Source organism: Schistocerca nitens, chromosome 9 (genome assembly GCF_023898315.1).
Source record: "Schistocerca nitens isolate TAMUIC-IGC-003100 chromosome 9, iqSchNite1.1, whole genome shotgun sequence".
Classification (NCBI taxonomy): domain Eukaryota; kingdom Metazoa; phylum Arthropoda; class Insecta; order Orthoptera; family Acrididae; genus Schistocerca; species Schistocerca nitens.
This window is the reverse complement of record NC_064622.1, coordinates 387,680,042-387,698,460: the sequence shown is the minus strand read 5'-3', so window position 1 is coordinate 387,698,460 and position 18,419 is coordinate 387,680,042. Positions and strand designations below refer to the sequence as shown.

Below are 18,419 nucleotides of genomic sequence, written 5' to 3'. Positions count from 1 at the left end.
TGGACTCTCAATAGCTTATGTGCAGAAATGGACTCTTCATGTTAGCCAAACACAGGAAACCATGGTGACTATTGGTCATGCCTAGAAAATTTGGCTGATTTTTTATCATCATACACAAACAGTACACAGTTATCTTAATAATGAAGATGTTTTTTGTTTCACTACGCTACATAGTTCTCCCTATCTCTGTCAAGTCTTTTGTAATATGTTATCAAACAAAGTATTCCTGAGATACCAAAGTTATAGTCAATTGCCCTATTTTTGTAAACATTGAAAACACAGTATGTTCGTTGTTCAGTTGGTACTCATAAATATTCCCATATTTCCCTTGTTCTCCTTATGCCTATTTAACTCATATCTGTGTAAAAGATAGTCTATAGAAGATGAAATTCTCTCATCTGCTAATGTAGTGGCAAATAAGAAAAATGAAAAAATACCTATTACAGTTTCCAACAGCAGTATATGCAGAAATCATAGAAGCATGTTAAGTTGATTTGTGGGATTAACTGATGCTGTGCTACTCAGCTTCAAGTCAAATAATATGAAGTACATTTTATTTAAAAATTGACCCCCCCCCCAGACATTCTCTCATGCAACAGAATTAAACCAGCAGTATGTAAATATTTTCAGGAAAACAAGATATTCGGTTGGAAATGTAGTTTGTTTCAAACAAGCTAACATGATATAAACACCTACACTTCTTCCTCTTATTCTGCTTCTTCTTTTATATATAGGATGGTGTGCTGAAAAGTAATGTTTCTGAATTTTTTATGAGGAAATTCTTAAAGCTTTGTAAATAAAATATTAATGTTATTAACATTCTGCATCTTTATTTTTCATGTCTATGTATATGCAGTCTTCTGCCACTATAGGGCTCCAAATTGTAACATGGTGGCATGTAAGGTTCATATGCTGGTGTTTGAGAAACAGCATGCTGTAATCAAGTATCAAATTTGAAGAGTTTGTGCAAACAAGGATCTCCCTCTCCTTCAGCTTGACAATGTCAGACCACACATGAGCACTGGGACATCTACAACAATCTGATGCTGTGGGTTTACTGTCATTGATCACCTTCCATATGGTCATGACTTTGCTCCATCCATTTTTCATCTGTTCCCAAAACTTCAAGAACACCTCTGAGAACTTCAGGACTTCACTTTGATAAGAGAAGAAGCAGTACAAGTAGAGGCAAATTTGTGGCTCTGTGAACAAAGTCAAACATTCTATAGTGATGGTACCACATTGGGAGACATGTATATGTCACTGGGTGCCTGTATTGAGAAATAAAGATGTCAACATGAAGAATAGAGATATAGAATATTCATACTGTTAGTTTTATTTAAAAATCTTTAAAAGTTATCACATAAAAAATTTGGAGACATTACTTTTTAGCACATCTTCATATACATCATAACTGCACCTTAAGTCTTCAAGAAGTTTAAACAATTACTCTAGAGATATACTACGACTCCCTACATATTGCTCATGCAGTGATCATGAGTATACAATTAGAATAATTACTGCATGCACAGAGGCATGTAAACATCCATTCTTCCCGTGCTCCATACATGAATGGAACAGGAAGAAATCCTGATAATTGGTACAATGGGATGTATCTTCTGCCATGTACCTCACGGTGGTTTGCCAAGCATAGATGCAGACATAGATGTCTACATGTGTTTGTCAACTTTTTCATTTATTGATGTAATTTAGATTCTTGTTATTGCAGTCATGTAGTTTTCAGTCCTAGACATTGCGATGAACAGTGTGATGCAATTACACTCCTGGAAATGGAAAAAAGAACACATTGACACCGGTGTGTCAGACCCACCATACTTGCTCCGGACACTGCGAGAGGGCTGTACAAGCAATGATCACACGCACGGCACAGCGGACACACCAGGACCCGCGGTGTTGGCCGTCGAATGGCGCTAGCTGTGCAGCATTTGTGCACCGCCGCCATCAGTGTCAGCCAGTTTGCCGTGGCATACGGAGCTCCATCGCAGTCTTTAACACTGGTAGCATGCCGCGACAGCGTGGACGTGAACCGTATGTGCAGTTGACGGACTTTGAGCGAGGGCGTATAGTGGGCATGCGGGAGGCCGGGTGGACGTACCGCCGAATTGCTCAACACGTGGGGCGTGAGGTCTCCACAGTACATCGATGTTGTCGCCAGTGGTCGGCGGAAGGTGCACGTGCCCGTCGACCTGAGACCGGACCGCAGCGACGCACGGATGCATGCCAAGACCGTAGGATCCTACGCAGTGCCGTAGGGGACCACACCGCCACTTCCCAGCAAATTAGGGACACTGTTGCTCCTGGGGTATCGGCGAGGACCATTCGCAACCGTCTCCATGAAGCTGGGCTACGGTCCCACACACCGTTAGGCCGTCTTCCGCTCACGCCCCAACATCGTGCAGCCTGCCTCCAGTGGTGTCGCGACAGGCGTGAATGGAGGGACGAATGGAGACGTGTCGTCTTCAGCGATGAGAGTCGCTTCTGCCTTGGTGCCAATGATGGTCGTATGCGTGTTTGGCGCCGTGCAGGTGAGCGCCACCATCAGGACTGCATACGACCGAGGCACACAGGGCCAACACCCGGCATCATGGTGTGGGGAGCGATCTCCTACACTGGCCGTACACCACTGGTGATCGTCGAGGGGACACTGAATAGTGCACGGTACATCCAAACCGTCATCGAACCCATCGTTCTACCATTCCTAGACCGGCAAGGGAACTTGCTGTTCCAACAGGACAATGCACGTCCGCATGTATCCCGTGCCACCCAACGTGCTCTAGAAGGTGTAAGTCAACTACCCTGGCCAGCAAGATCTCCGGATCTGTCCCCCATTGAGCATGTTTGGGACTGGATGAAGCGTCGTCTCACGCGGTCTGCATGTCCAGCACGAACGCTGGTCCAACTGAGGCACCAGAAGGAAATGGCATGGCAAGCCGTTCCACAGGACTACATCCAGCATCTCTACGATCGTCTCCATGGGAGAATAGCAGCCTGCATTGCTGCGAAAGGTGGATATACACTGTACTAGTGCCAACATTGTGCATGCTCTGTTGCCTGTGTCTATGTGCCTGTGGTTCTGTCAGTGTGATCATGTGATGTATCTGACCCCAGGAATGTGTCAATAAAGTTTCCCCTTCCTGGGACAATGAATTCACGGTGTTCTTATTTCAATTTCCAGGAGTGTAGTTCTGTGTCAAATTCATTAACTCAGAAGATGATTTGAAGGCTTCATAAAGTCATCACTAAGCAATAATCTTGAAGTAAACATTAAATCTTCAGGACTAACCTCCTATATGGTTTTGTAACCCAATTTTTGCTAATTCCAAGAAGGTATTTACTTTCTCACAAATTTTTATATATTAAAACCCAATTTGAAGTAGGATAACTAACCATTCTTTTTCCATTCCTATATCTGAAATCAGTTTCAGTGGTAGTGTAGCCCAAAATTTTCCAATCGTAATGGTATTTTTAGATTTCCAATAACTTTTATTTTAAGGGAGAAATTTTAAATTTTTAACTTTTGTTCAGTAGTTAATTAATGGCTGTTGGATTCAGATTTGGGAGAATACTGACTGCGTATGTACTTATGATGTTAAAACAGTGGTGCCTTGCTTTATATACATGAAATTATCAGCCTTAAAACTTAATGTGATTGACTTTCCAATATTTAATTTTGTACCGTTATTGTAATTAACATTTACTTGTAATTAATCAAAAATATGAAGTTGTTGAGAGCCTCCAAAGGGTACCACTGTTAACTGCTGGAGTCAAGAGCTGGCAGAGTAGGCGGGCAGTGCTCTTGGTTAAGCGTGGATTATGTCATACAGTGCAATATTGTTTGGTGTGTATGAATACTGTGAAAGAATATGAGTATTCTATAGTATAAAGAAAATGGGAGATGAGCTTGTGTTAGTGTATGGATGTATTTCAACGCTTTGTCAGGAAGTCAGAATGGAAATGTTTCAATTTATAATTAATGTAATTTAAGATTAAATTCAGGCACAGTTGAAGCTGCTTTGTTATTTCTAACAAATTGCACTAAGAAACTAAAAATGGATTAGTAGCTTGGAGTGGATGTTTTGTTTTACTAAAAAAATTCAATGTAGTGTCTTGTAAATAATTATCAAACACAGTAGTTTTGTGGATTTCTAGAAACTTGTACTCACTTAATCAAATCTTATTTAAGGAACAGAATACAGAAGGTTGAAGTTAATGATAATAAGTCTGGGTAATGACACATATTGCCCCTCAGTGTTCTATACAAGTTTCAGTCTCATTGACATTAATGCTGTACCATAATAGAAGAGAGTGTGTTCATCACATTAGGAACAGTAGAAAAGTTGAAATACTCCATAGATCAATGTTAATGTAAAGTCAACCCCTTTGGTATTAATACAAAATATAGGATCCACGTATAATCTGGAATCATAACATGCTTATGGAGCCAGACGTAAATACTTTTTCTCCTCTTTTACTTTGTTTAACAATTAATATTTAATTGGCTTGGGATTATGACAGAGCAAAATGGCATGCAAAAATCGTAATGAATCTACACATTCATATTAATATTTCAATACTATGATGAACAGACATATGTCTTATGACACTGAATACTAACACATCACCAGAAGAGTGGAAACAAAGTTTTAAAGTGCAAAAGAATGCAATGGGGATAAAATACAGCATAGCACTCATGGATCTTGTAGATTCAATTATATAATTTTTGAAATTATGACTCTGTACATTCAGAGAAATTGTTGCAGATATCAATAGTATCACATGCGCCACAGCTACATTACCAAGAATAAAAGTGACATACTTTCATTATAATCAACAATTCAATAAATAAAAAAATAAAATATTTTTATTAGAACTGAGTGCATATGAAGTAGATAATTTTTTACCTGAGATAAAGAAAACTGGGTGATTGGAAATCGGTCTATTGTAATTGTGTAATTTATGTGTTACACATTTAGGGAACATTAGCTTTATACATATTTTATTTTAATTATCTTGCCCTTTTTTATATGTTTATATTAATAATGTGTGGACTTTTTTCCGAGTGCTTATGCTAATACTGTATTGACACTTGCAATACCTCACATAAGTTCTGGGTTCTCTACAAATTTAACTATTCATTTATTTATCCAGTCAACAGCTGAATGAAATTATTGAAGATTTTGATGTTGAATTACAGTAGAAAAGGAACTAAGTGTAAATAAGCACATAAACACAATGTTGAATGGTGCTGCTCGGAGCCTGAAGATCATACACGATTGATGATACCATTAGATACAAACACTCAGATTATAAATATGGATCTTTTTTCACACACACACACACACACACACACACACACACACACACACACACACACACACACACCTGTTCATATAATTAAATGGTATTAAATGAAATGCACAGACATTATGAATTATGTTCTTTTTTAAATAATCTTTTTAAATAGTTTTCTGTTATGTGCATTCCACTGAAGATTATTTTGTGTTACAATATATTACTGTTCTGATGCAGGAACTTTTTACAATGTCCATTATGAACAGCATTCCTATTTATAATAACAAATATACACTATGTGATCAAAAGTATCTGGACACCCCACAAAAAACATACGTTTTTCATATTAGGTGCTTTGTACTGCCACCTACTGCCAGGCACTCCACATCAGCGACCTCAGTAGTCATTAGACATGATGAGAGAGCAGCATGGGGCATTCCGCAGATCTCATGGACTTCAAACGTGGTCAGGTGATTGGGCGTCACTTGTGTCATAGGTCTGTACCTGAGATTTCCACACTCCTAAACATCCCTAGGTCCACTGTTTCCAACGTGATGGTGAAGTGGAAATGTGAAGGGACACGTACAGCAGAAAAGCGTACAGTCCGATCTTGTCTGTTGACTGACAGAGACTGATGACAACTGAAGAGGTTCTTGATGTGTAATAGGCAGATATCTATCCAGATCATCGCACAGGGATTCCAAACTGCATCAGGATCCACTGCAACTACTTTGACAGTTATGCAGGAGGTGAGAAAACTTGGATTTCATGGTTGAGCAACTGCTCATAGCCACACATTACGTCGGTAAATGCCAAACGATACCTTGCTTGGTGTGAGAAGTGTAAACATTAGACGATTGAACAGTGGAAAAACGTTCTGTGGAGTGATAAATCATGGTACAAAATCTGGCAATCTGGTGCCAGGGTGTGGATATGGTGAATGCCTGGTGAACGTCATCTGCCAGCGTGTATAGTGCCAACAGTAAAATTCTGAGGCAGTGGTGCTACAGTGTGGTCGTGTTTTTCATGGAGGGGCTTGCACCCCTTGTTGTTTTGTGGGCCACTACCACAGCACAGGCCTAAATTGATGTTTTAAGCACCTTCTCGCTTCCCACTGTTGAAGAGCAATTCGGGGATGGCGATTGCATCTTTCAACATGATTGAGCACCTGTTCATAATGCACAGCCTGTGGCAGAGTGGTTACACAACTATAACATTCCTGTAATGGACTGGCCTGCACAGAGTCCTGACCTGAATCCTATAGAACATCTTTGGGATGTTTTGGAAAGCCGACTTCGTGCCAGGCCTCACCAACTGACATTGATACCTCTCCCCAGTGCAGCACTCCATGAAGAATGGGCTTCTTTTCCCCAAGAAACCTTCCAGCACCTGGTTGAACATATGCCTGCAAGAGTGGAAGCTGTCATAAAGGCTAAGGGTGGGCCGACAGCATACTGAATTCCAACATTAACGATGGATTGCGCCACGAACTTGTAAGTCATTTTCAGCCAGGTGTCTGGATACTTTTGATCACATAGTGTAGCTGTTACTGGCTGAACAATTCCTGTGTTATTTCACAAAACAGGCACATTCAAGCATACAATATAATTACTTTATTTATTTACTCTGTTACTTTTAATTTTTTGTATTTATATCTCCCCCCCTTCCTTTCTTCCTCTCTCTCTAACTATCTCTGCTGCTCTTCCATCAACTTTTCTGATTTCCTCATAGTTCTTAGCTGCAATGTTCATTTCGCTTCTCATTTCTCTTCCTCTTAATCAATGTTTATATCTCACACTCTCCTGCTGTCATCTCTGTACTGACACTGGTACAGTGTTACCAACATACTATCTTTGACCTTCTGTCTATGATGCCTCTCCCTTTATGTCTGGTTGCTCTCTTTGTGACAATAGATGGGTCTCTCTCAGACTGGGGGTCTGAGTTTCCTGCTTCTCTTCCGAGATCCCCAACTTATTCCTCTTTCCTTTTTGAGGTAGGAATTATCAGTTCCAAAAGCTAGAGAAAGTTAGTGGAGGCCAGCCATTCTGTGTTTTTGTAATTACATAGTATTCTTAAGCAAATGTTCCATTTGAAAAAAAAAAAGTGTTATTTGTGTTTCAGGCAATTAAAAGCAACTATGAAAACTTCAGACCTCAAACAAAAGATATAATTGTCCTTGAAATATCACCAGAGAGCAAGCTTCCGAATTCTCTTAATATCCTTACTAACAGCCGAACCTTACTGCAGATTCTTGGCAGGTTAGTGTTTACATATTGTAATATTTTACGTAATTTGATTTATTACTATTGTGCTTTACGAAACCTTTTCAGCTAAGAAATAAAACTATTAGTAAGATGTAAAGAAAAAAGGAAAGTATTCCTAAAAAATGTGTTCAAGTCATTCCTGTGGTTATCAAATAATTTTTTTGTTGCAGTAATCATTGCAATTGGAATCAAAAGTCATGTTCTGCACAATATAGTTGGCTTCAGTTCGCACCTCAAAAAGATCTTTCTAACTTAAATGTTTGAGGCAAGCTAGATCATACAGTGACTTTTTATGATTTCCTATTTCTTTATGTACAAACAGATCACTGATCATCCACATAGAAACTGTACTGATGTAAAGTTCATTTATTATTGATGACTATAGGAAACAAAAGAAAATTTCAGAGTAGGAATTAAAATCCGTGGAGAAGAAATAAAAACTTTGAGGTTCGCCAATGACATTGTAATTCTGTCAGAGACAGCAAAGCACCTGCAAGAGCAGTTGAATGGAATGGACAGTGTCTTGAAAGGAGGATGTAAGATGAATATAAACAAAAGCAAAACAAGGATAATGGAATGTAGTCGAATTAAATCGGGTGATGCTGTGGGAATTAGATTAGGAAATGAGATGCTTAAAGTAGTAAATGAGTTTTGCTATTTGGGGAGCAAAATAACTAATGAAGGTTGAAGTATAGAGGATATAAAATGTAGACTGGCAATGGCAAGGAAAGCGTTTCTGAACAAAAGTAATTTGTTAACATCAAGTATAGATTTAAGTGTCAGGAAGTTGTTTATGAAAGTATTTGTATGGAGTGTAGCCATGTATGGAAGTGAAACATGGACGATAAATGGTTTAGACAAGAAGGGAATAGAAGCTTTCAAAATGTGGTGCTACAGAAGAATGCTGAAGATTAGATGAGTAGATCACATAACTAATGAGGAGGTATTGAATAGAATTGGAGAGAAGAGAAATTTGTAGCACAACTTGATTAGAAGAAGGGATCGGTTGGTAGGGCATATTCTGAGGCATCAAGGAATCACCAATTTGGTATTGGAGGGCAGCATGGAGGGTAAAAATCGTAGAGAGAGACCAAGAGATGAATACACTAAACAAATTCAGAAGGATGTAGGTTGCAGTAGGTACCGGGAGATGAAGAAGCTTGCGCAGGATAGAGTAGTATGGAGATCTGCATCAAACCAGTCTATGGACTGAAGACCACAACAACAACAACAACATACGATAAACAAATTATAGTGTAATATCACATAGAGTTACAATGGGCATGGCCCATAACTGCAATTTAGGAAATGTATACACCTTTCTGAAACAGTATTCCTTAAATTATTCTCCTCATTCTTGGCCTCATCTTGTTTTGTCTAATGGAGGGATAAATTCAACTAGAGTCCCTCTGTTGCATCCTACAAATAAATTTATGCTATTATCAGTTGGTACATTTATACATCATTTATAAATTTCATATACACTTAAAATGTTTTCAGCATGTTAGTCCATGAATTAGAGCTGTTTTTAAACTGTGTCGTCCAGAAATGTAATAAGTATTAAGGAAGAATTACATTTGATGATGAACCATTGAAGACCCATTTAAGAAAAAAAAAAAAGTCCTGGCTATCAGTACTAGACTATCTTTAATATCACTTATAGCCAGTCCAACGTCTTCATTCTACACTTGTCCACAATAATTATTTTTAATGCAAGCTATTGCTAAGATATCAATCTACAGCTAATAGTGAAATTATATTTCCTTAATAGTTACTACCAGAAAGTCCACAAGACATCAGATATAAAAATTGTACATTGAGAACCAGTATCTACAACACAAATGTTTAATCATTATAATTTATTTATTTATACAATCATAAACAATGTGTGTTGTGTGGATGTTGCCTAAATGTGTTCCTTGATTAAATGTAGATTAGATTAGATTAATACTTGTTCCAGAGATCATGAATACGACACTTCGTAATGATGTGGAACGTGTCAGGTTATTAAAAGATGTCTGTACAAGATATTACATTACACAAAATATTGCATGACACTAATGTTTAAGTAGTTGTTGTTCCCCCCCCCCCCCCCCTCCCCCCTTTAATTTATATCTAAAAATTCAGCCAGTGAGGAGAAGGAGTTGTCATCTAGACATTCTTTTAATTTATTTTTAAATGTTAGTTGGCTATCTGTCAGGCTTTTGATGCTGTTTGGTAGGTGACCAAAGACTTTTGGGGCAGCATAACTTACCCCTATCTGTGCCAAAGTCAGATTTAACCCTGCATAGTGAAGATCATCCTTTCTCCCGGTGTTATAGCTATGCACAGTGCTATTACTTTTGAACTGGGTTGGATTATTAACAACAAATTTCATGAGTGAATATATATACTGTGAGGATCCATAGATCCTTAAATAGATGTCTGCAGGATGACCATGGGTGGGCTCCAGCAATTATTCTGATTACACGTTTTTGAGCAATGAATACTTTGCTACTCAACGATGAATTACCGCAGAATATGATGCCATACGAAAGCAGTGAATGAAAGTAGGCATAGTAAGTTAATTTACTGAGATTCTTATCACCAATATTTGCAATAGCCCTAATAGCATACATAGCTGAACTCAGACGTTTCAGCAGACCATCAATGTGTTGCTTCCAGTTTAACCTCTCATCAATGGACACACCTAAAAATTTTGAAAATTCTACCTTAGCTACAGACTTTTGTTCAAAGTCTATATTTATTACTGGAGTTGTGCCATTTACTGTACGGAACTGTATATACTGTGTTTTATCAAAATTTAAAGAAAGTCCATTTGCTGAGAACCACTTAATAATTTTGTGAAAAACATCATTTACAATTACATCACTTAGTTCTTGGTTTTTGGATGATATTACTATACTTGTATCATTAGCAAAAATAACTAACTTTGTATCTTCAGATATATACAATTTAAATATTCACTAGTATCCACAATTTAAATAAACACAAATAACTGCATACAATTTTCCAGAGCTTATGTTTCATTTTCATACATCTTATGTTCCTGTTCTGTTGTAAATGTTGTAAACTGTCACTTTATTATATTGTATTATATTTATCTGGCATCATGATGTAGAGATCATTCAGAACACAATAATGCATCATTGTCACTTGTCACTCTGCACTATAATTGTGACCATTTTGTAGTATGTCACACAGGAATTACTTTAGAAGTTCCATGGAAAATATTTAATTTAAAGCTGATGTTTCATAAATTCAAAAAAGCTGTAGAAGCTGTTTAATGTCAAAATGTTTCTACTTCTTTTTTTGGCACAATTCTAAAATATGTGTGAGTCTACGAAGTGAAGTGTTGAATTAAGTTTCGGTTTATATATGGTGAATTGTGTTTCACTAATTTTAAATTGCAATTGCATAGTTTGTGTACAGGAAACATGTCAAAAATTTACATTACAATCACAGTTATTTTTACATTAATAAATAATAACACTAAAATGAAATTTCTATAAACAGCTCTCTCTCTCTCCCTTGTAGGACGTGTAAGAATTTGTATTCAGCACAAATACCAGTTTATCCTGCATGAATCACCCAATGAGTAATAGCATTTCAGTATCATACAGCCTTCTTTTCAGTAGACCTAAATTCATTTGCATTACCTTGTTCCTTTTCAACTTATTGTAAATTTTCATTCCTTTATATTTCGGTACCTGGGCATGCAGTTTGAGGCTGTGGACATGAAACATAACTTTTCTTTGATTCTTATATTATGTGTGAACAAAATCATCCCCATCAAACAATTCTGGCTTGATATAAAAAAAGATAATAAACCCATAAGTATATAGAGAAGGGACAGTTAATATTTAACGTTAAATAATGGGTGACATTATTTTTTTTATGATTTACAGTGCTAATATTACTAATTAATTTTTCTTGTATCTTGACTATCCACTCTGTGTATTTGAGCTTCCATCCAAGAAAGACCAAACCTAACATTGGATTCAAAGTAGCTTGTATGTGCTACTTTTCATGTGTACGTGTCAGTTACAATTGATAATATTTGCACTGCAAATGCAAATCTGCTGAAATTGTTATGTAGGTAGGCAGTAAGTGCCTGCCAGCTCAATTTTTTACCCAAATTTAATATTAAAAATTTTACTGAGTCAGTTTCTTCTATATCTCGGTTGTTGAGAAAAATCTTAAACCTGCTCACATTTTGACTGTTTGGCTTTGAATTGTGTCATGTCAGTCTTATGTATGTTTAGACTCACCCATTTAGCTACTAAATCAAGTTTCTAAGGTACCTGGGTACCAATAAATATTCAGTCAATTTTTCTGCATCATGATTTTCAAGTAACGCAGAAGTATTGCCTGCAAACACAAGTAATGGAGAGTGATGTTTAATGGAAAATCATTAACATAGAGCTGCGTGGGGTAGCCGTGCGGTCTGGGGCATCTTGTCACGGTTCATGCGACTGCCCCTGTCGGAGGTTCAAGTACTTCCTTGGACATGTGTGTGTGTGTGTGTGTGTGTGTGTGTGTGTGTGTGTGTGTGTGTGTGTGTGTGTGTTTTGTCCTTAGCGTAAGTTAGTTTAAGTTAGTTTAAAGTAGTGTGTAAGCTTAGGGACCGATGACCTCAGCAGTTTGCTCCCATAGTCCTTACCACAAATTTCCAATTTCCAATTAACATAGAACAGAAATAGGACTGTGCCTAACAGGGAGACATGTGTGGTAGTCAGAAAGACTATTTTCCATGGAGAATGATATTTTGCCCCATTTAAAATAATTATAACTCTTTTTTTGTTTTTTTTTGTTTGATAAGTAGGATTTAAGCAGCTGTAGTTCAATGACCCAGATCACCCTTGTAAAAATTTCTAAATAAGCAAGTCTTGGTTTACAGAATAAACATGTTTGGGAGGTTGCAGGCGATTCCTGCCACCTTATTGTTCTCATATAAAAATGCTAATGATATGATTATTTTCTCAACAAATCTGTTTACAGCATGTATGTTGTGTTTCTGTAGTAGGAAAACCAAGTTGATATGTTTAGAATGATGGAACGTTTTGCAATGTGGTGTTGGATTTAGATAACAGCCGCTTCTGAGATATTTTAGACATGACTGTGAGAATTCATATAGGATGATAATTTCCTGTGACCTTCCTTGATTCAGTTGGAAAAGTGGTTTAATTTCGGCATATTTCAGCACTTCCATTGATTTATTGCGTGAGTTAGTGGGTTTCCAATTATATTGTATACTTATTTGGTCTAGATCTGTTCTGTCCATTTCCCTGTGAAAATCTTCTTTGTCTCTTTTTTCATATGATAATCACCAAAAATAATGTCACACAGTTTTTTCGTTAGAACATATTTATTTTTAAGAGTTAGAATTTGGTGACAGTATCAACATTTCTTTTACTTACACTATTTTTCTCCATCATGTTCTATGCTGTTACGCCAGCATTGAATAAAAGCATATTTTACCTGTTGCTAAAAACTCTTATTCTGTGCTGTTAGTATGCTTACACTGCATGAATTATACTCTTTTCAGGTCTGGCATATGGGGTGGATGAGACAGTGATGGCCATCACCATATGTCATTGTGTTCCTGGGTTCTGAAATTTCTGTGTGGGTATGCAGTGCAATGCTGAGAAAGATTTCTTTAGGATTCATCTCAGACCAAACACATCAGAAATGGTTCACTAGTTCAGAGGCTTCACATATACTTATTAATTAATGACTGATCCCAAGAATGGCACCATCACTGTCCGAAACAATTGTTATCGTGACTCTGCCAACAAGGGAACTAGCTTGAATGTCCTCTTTTTTGGTGATTGTGGGTAATGCTACTAGTGACTGCCTTTTTGTTTCTGGATCAAAGTGATGCATCCAAGTTTCATCACCAGTAATAATCCTTGAAGGTCCATCCATTGGCCTCAAACTGCTCAAAGAGTACAGACAAAATGGCTTGTCTTTGGATCTTGTGATCTGTTGTGAACATCCTAGGACACCATCATGAGCACACTTTTGAAAGACCAAGCATCTCAATCACTGCACACATACTTCTAATGCTCACCAATAGTAAAGCCAATCTCAAGTTGTGATGTGCCACTCTGCAGGAATAATGGCATCTGCATGATTTACCCTGTTGGGAACAGTGACAGTGGCTGGATGACCCATATGTGTCTGATCATGAAGCTCAGTTTCTACACTTCCTGCCACTTTTAACTCTCTTTATTTTTCACTAAACAAAACTCCTGTCAACTAAATCATTACCACACACTGCACATAAATGTTTATGGATGTTCACCAATGGTTCTTTTTCCTCAACCAATAATTCAGTTACAGCATGTTGCTTGTAATGGGTCTCTGACATGTAGACTTCAATTTGTTTGTTCCATATGGCCCTGCCCACTGATGAAATTGTGCAGAAGAAACATCAAATATGATGCACCTAAATAGATGTTTGTGTGTGTGTGTGTGTGTGTGTGTGTGTGTGTGTGTGTGTGTGTATGTGTGTCTGTGTTTGATCGGCCTACCACTGAGACATCATGGGAGTTCAGGAAGCCCATGCATTCATGTATGTAAATGGCTGGAAAGTTGAGATTTTAAGTTCTTTAAAACAATCCCTACACAATCCCCCTTGACAAACTCCTTTTACAGTTCTTATAACTCACTTCTGGATTTTATAAAGGTTTGCTGTTCCGCATCTATGAAAATCGTGTACCTCACTAAACTGTGAAAGAGTGAATAATATGCGCACAAGAGTGTTTCTATAGTTCAGTACTTCTAAAGCATTTTTCACATGTAAAAATATTGATTTAAGTTTTCTCTACATGGCTTTCCTATCTTAAGTGACTGTGTATTATTCAGCAGTCACTGGAAGTGAAGAGCACAGCAAAATATCCAATTTCAAAAATGAATATGACATATCTCAGATTAACTTGATGTTTATTTGTACTCTCAAGTAAAATGACTACTTGTATGAACAGCTGTTTATAAGAAACACCACAATAAAATCTCCACATGAATGACAAACAGACAGCTTGAGCTACTGCAACAGAATGAATACATATTTGACAGGTAATGCATGTTTCTCTTGTATTTGATGACATCATTAGTATTGTCACAGCACCCTCTTTTTCATGGCACACCCTGCATCTCCAAACCAAATGCCACAGCACTGAGTAACTGAATGCCAGGTACTGCAAGTCATGGTAAAGCTGCAACTGTTGAACCCCCTTGAAGACACACGGTGTCCACCTATACCCATGTACAACACAAACAATAATAAAAATTTGCAAACAGTTTGCGATCCTAAATTACTTAACTAATAAAAAATATTTTCAAATGTTGCAAGCATTATTCATTAGTTATGTACCTGTAGAGCAACACATCACTATACATAAGTGATGTATTGCATCGCAGTATCCATACTCCTAAGAATTTTGTATGTGAGGCCTTTTGAAACATATAGCTTCCAAAGGTAATTAGTTTATTAGATTCTTCATTGTTTCTTGGATAGTTGAACCTCATCCACACTTATTTATTACCAAACAGTCGTCAAAAAACCATTTCTGTCATTACATTGATACTCTGCCACTGACATACTTCATGTAGTACCTTAATTTACAGAAAGATTCGTATCATCTGAAAAAATCGCTGCATATGGTGTAGATAACTAGTGGCAAAACATTTATAAAATTATTTAATTTGATAGATAAAAAAATCTACTCACCAAGCGCAGCAGAGCACACACATAAAAGGCTGTTGTGATTGGCAAGCTTTTGGAACCAGTGGCTCCTCCTTCATTCAGAAGGGGTGAAGGGGAAGAAGGAAGGTGAAGGAAAAGAATTGGAGAGGTCTAGGAAAAGGGGGTAGATTTCAGGAAAGTCACTCAGAACTGCGGGTCATGGAGACTTACCATATGGGGGCAAACACTTATAATGTTATCAACAGCAAACCATCTAATACAAAACTTTGACATATGCCATAATTAACTTTTCTGAAGATTTAGACAAAAGTTTCATAATTGTGCTATATTTCTACTCTTTAGTACTTGTCTGACACATAGGAAATGAAACAATGCAAAATCTGGTATGTAATGTAACAATATTATGAAAAGGACAGTTGCTACTCACCATATAGTGGTGATGCTGAGTCACATATAGGCACAACAAAGCTCTTTCAGAAAGTGAGCCAACTGGACAACACACACACACACACACACACACACACACACACACACACACATATGCAAACACAACTCACACACACATGGCCCCAGTCTCTGACAGCTCAAGCCACACTGTAAGCAACACCACACGTTGGGAGAGGCAACCAGGTGGTGGGGGTAAGGAGGAGGCTGGGGCAGGGCAGGGAATGGATAGCAGGATAGGGGTGGGGGACAGTAATGTGCTGCTTGAGGAAGTGTACATGGACAAGATGGAGAGCAGGTAGGGCAGCGAGGTACAGTCGGGAGATTAGATAGAGGGCGAGGGTAGTGGAAAATGAGAGAAGTAAAAAGACTGAGTGTGCTTTGGTGGAACAGAGGGCTGTGTAGTGCTAGAATGAGAACAGGGGAGGTGCTAGGTGGGTAAGGACAGTGACTAACAAAATTTTTGATGCCAGGAGGGTAATGGGAAGAGAGGATATATTGCAGGGAGAGTTCCCACCTGTGCAGTTCATAAAAAATGGTGTTAGTGGACAGATCCATATGACACAGGCTCTGAAGCAGTCATTAAATGAAGAACGTTGTATAGGGTGGTGTGCTCAGCAATGGGGTAGTCCAGCTGGTTCTTGGCCACAATTTGTCAGTGGCCATTCATGCAGACAGACAGCTTGTTGGTTGCCAAGCCCACTTAGAATGCAGCACAGTGCTTGCAGCCTAGCTTGTAGATCACATGACTGGATTCACAGGTAGCCCTGCCTTTGATGGGATAGATGATGTATGTGACCGGATTGGAGTAGATAGTGGTGGGAGGACGTATGGGACAGGCCTTGCATCTATGTCTCTTTCAGTGATATGAGCCATGAGGCAAGCGGTTGGGGGCAGGGCTTATGTAGGAATGGATGAGGTTCGATGGGCGGTGGAATACCACTGCGGGAGGGTTGAGAAGGATAGTGGATAGGACATTTCTCATTTCAGGGCACAACAAGAGGTAGCCAAAAGCCTGGTGGAGAATGTAATTCAATTGCTCCAGTCCTGAGTGCACTGAGTCATGAGAGGGATCCTTCTCTGGCCAGACAATGGGACAATGGGACTGGGAAGACATGGAATGAGAGTTTTGCTTTTGTTCAAGGTTATGAAGGGGGGGGGGGCTACTTAAGGTCTGTGAAGGTCTCAGTGAGAACCTCTGTGTATTTCAAGAAGGGCTGCTTGTCACTACAGATGTGACAGCCATGGGCAGCAAGGCTGTGGGCTGTGTGGAAAGGTGTTCTTGGTATGGAATGAGTGACAGCTGTTGAAGTGGAGGTTTGCTGGTGGTAGGTAGGTTTGAGATGAACAGAAGTACTGATGTAGCCATTTTTGAGGTGGAGGTCAACATGAGGAAGGGGCTTGTTGGGTTAAGTAGGACTAGGTGAAATGAATGGGGGAAAAGGTGTTGAGGCTCTGGAGGAATGTGGATAGGGTGACTTCACCCTCGATCCAGATCGCAAAGATGCTATCAGTGAATCTGAACCAAGTGAGGGGTTTGGGATTCTGGGTATATAACAAGGATTCCTCTGGATGGTTGATGAATAGGCTGTCATAGGATGGTACCATGCAGTGCCTGTAGCCATACCCGGGATTTGTTTGTAGATAATGCTTCCATAGGAGAGGTAATTGTGGGTGAGGATATAGTTGGTCATGGCGACAAGGAAGGAGGTTGATGGTTTGGAATCCAACAGTCATTGGGAAAGGTAGTGTTCGATAGTGGTAAGGCCATGGGCATTAGGGATGTTAGTGTAAATGGAGGTGGTTTCATCAGTGATGACCAGGGCACCATGTGGTAAAGGAACAGAAACTGTGGAGAGTCAGTGGAGGAAATAGTTGGTATCTTTTATATAGGAGGGTAGGTTGTGAGTAATAGCCTGAAGGTGTTGGTCTACAGCAGCAGAGATTCTCTCAGTGGGGACACAGTAACCATCCACAATAGGGCATCCTGGGTGGTGGAGTTTATGGAGAAACTGGAGATCCTACTGGATTTCTGGAATGGGGTCACTGTAGCAGGTTTTGTAGATGGATGAATCTGACAGCTGACAGAATCCTTCTGCCAAGTAATCCTTGCAGTTCAAAACAACAGTGGTGGGTCCTTTGTCAGCAGATACGATTATAAGGTCAGGATCAGTTAGAGATGGTGGATTGCAGTCTTTCTGCAGATGTAAGGTTAATTTGTCTGTTGAGAGATGATGATGGGGCTAGGTTTGAGGTTAAGAAATTCTGGAAAGTTAACAGGAAGTGATTTGGGAGCAGTGGGGGTGGATCACAGTTGGATGGAGGAGTCATCTTGAGTCAGGCAGGGTTCAACATTGGTCTTTGGTTGAATCTCATTGATAGGTTTAGTGGCAAAAAAGTATTTCCACTGTAGGGACTGGGAGAAGGAGATAAGGTCTTTAACAAGTTGTGCATGACTGAATTTGGGAGTGGGGCAAAAGGTGAGGCCTTTGGAGGGGACTGATACTTCTGCAGGTCTTAGGCTTTTGGAGGAAAGATTCATGACTGTGTTTTGGGTCTGTTTATGTTCTGAATTGTGTGTGATGGTGGGAGGGAGTTTTTAAGGGTTGACCATATACAGTAGCTCTGCAAGACAGCATTTGTCATCTATCAAGGGATTTGGGGAGGTTTGGTGGTTGTGGAGGTTT

General features: G+C 38.9%; 1 protein-coding gene across 1 annotated transcript in view; it reads left to right on the top strand.

Moving 5' to 3' along the window:
* Positions 1-18,419, top strand: part of LOC126203689 (fatty acid synthase-like) — a 469,334-nt gene that overhangs the window by 150,999 nt on the left and 299,916 nt on the right. Inside the window, exon 13 of the mRNA XM_049938059.1 lies at positions 7,435-7,571. Within this exon, the coding sequence (XP_049794016.1) occupies positions 7,435-7,571 (137 nt within the window). The remainder of the gene's footprint in view (positions 1-7,434; positions 7,572-18,419) is intronic.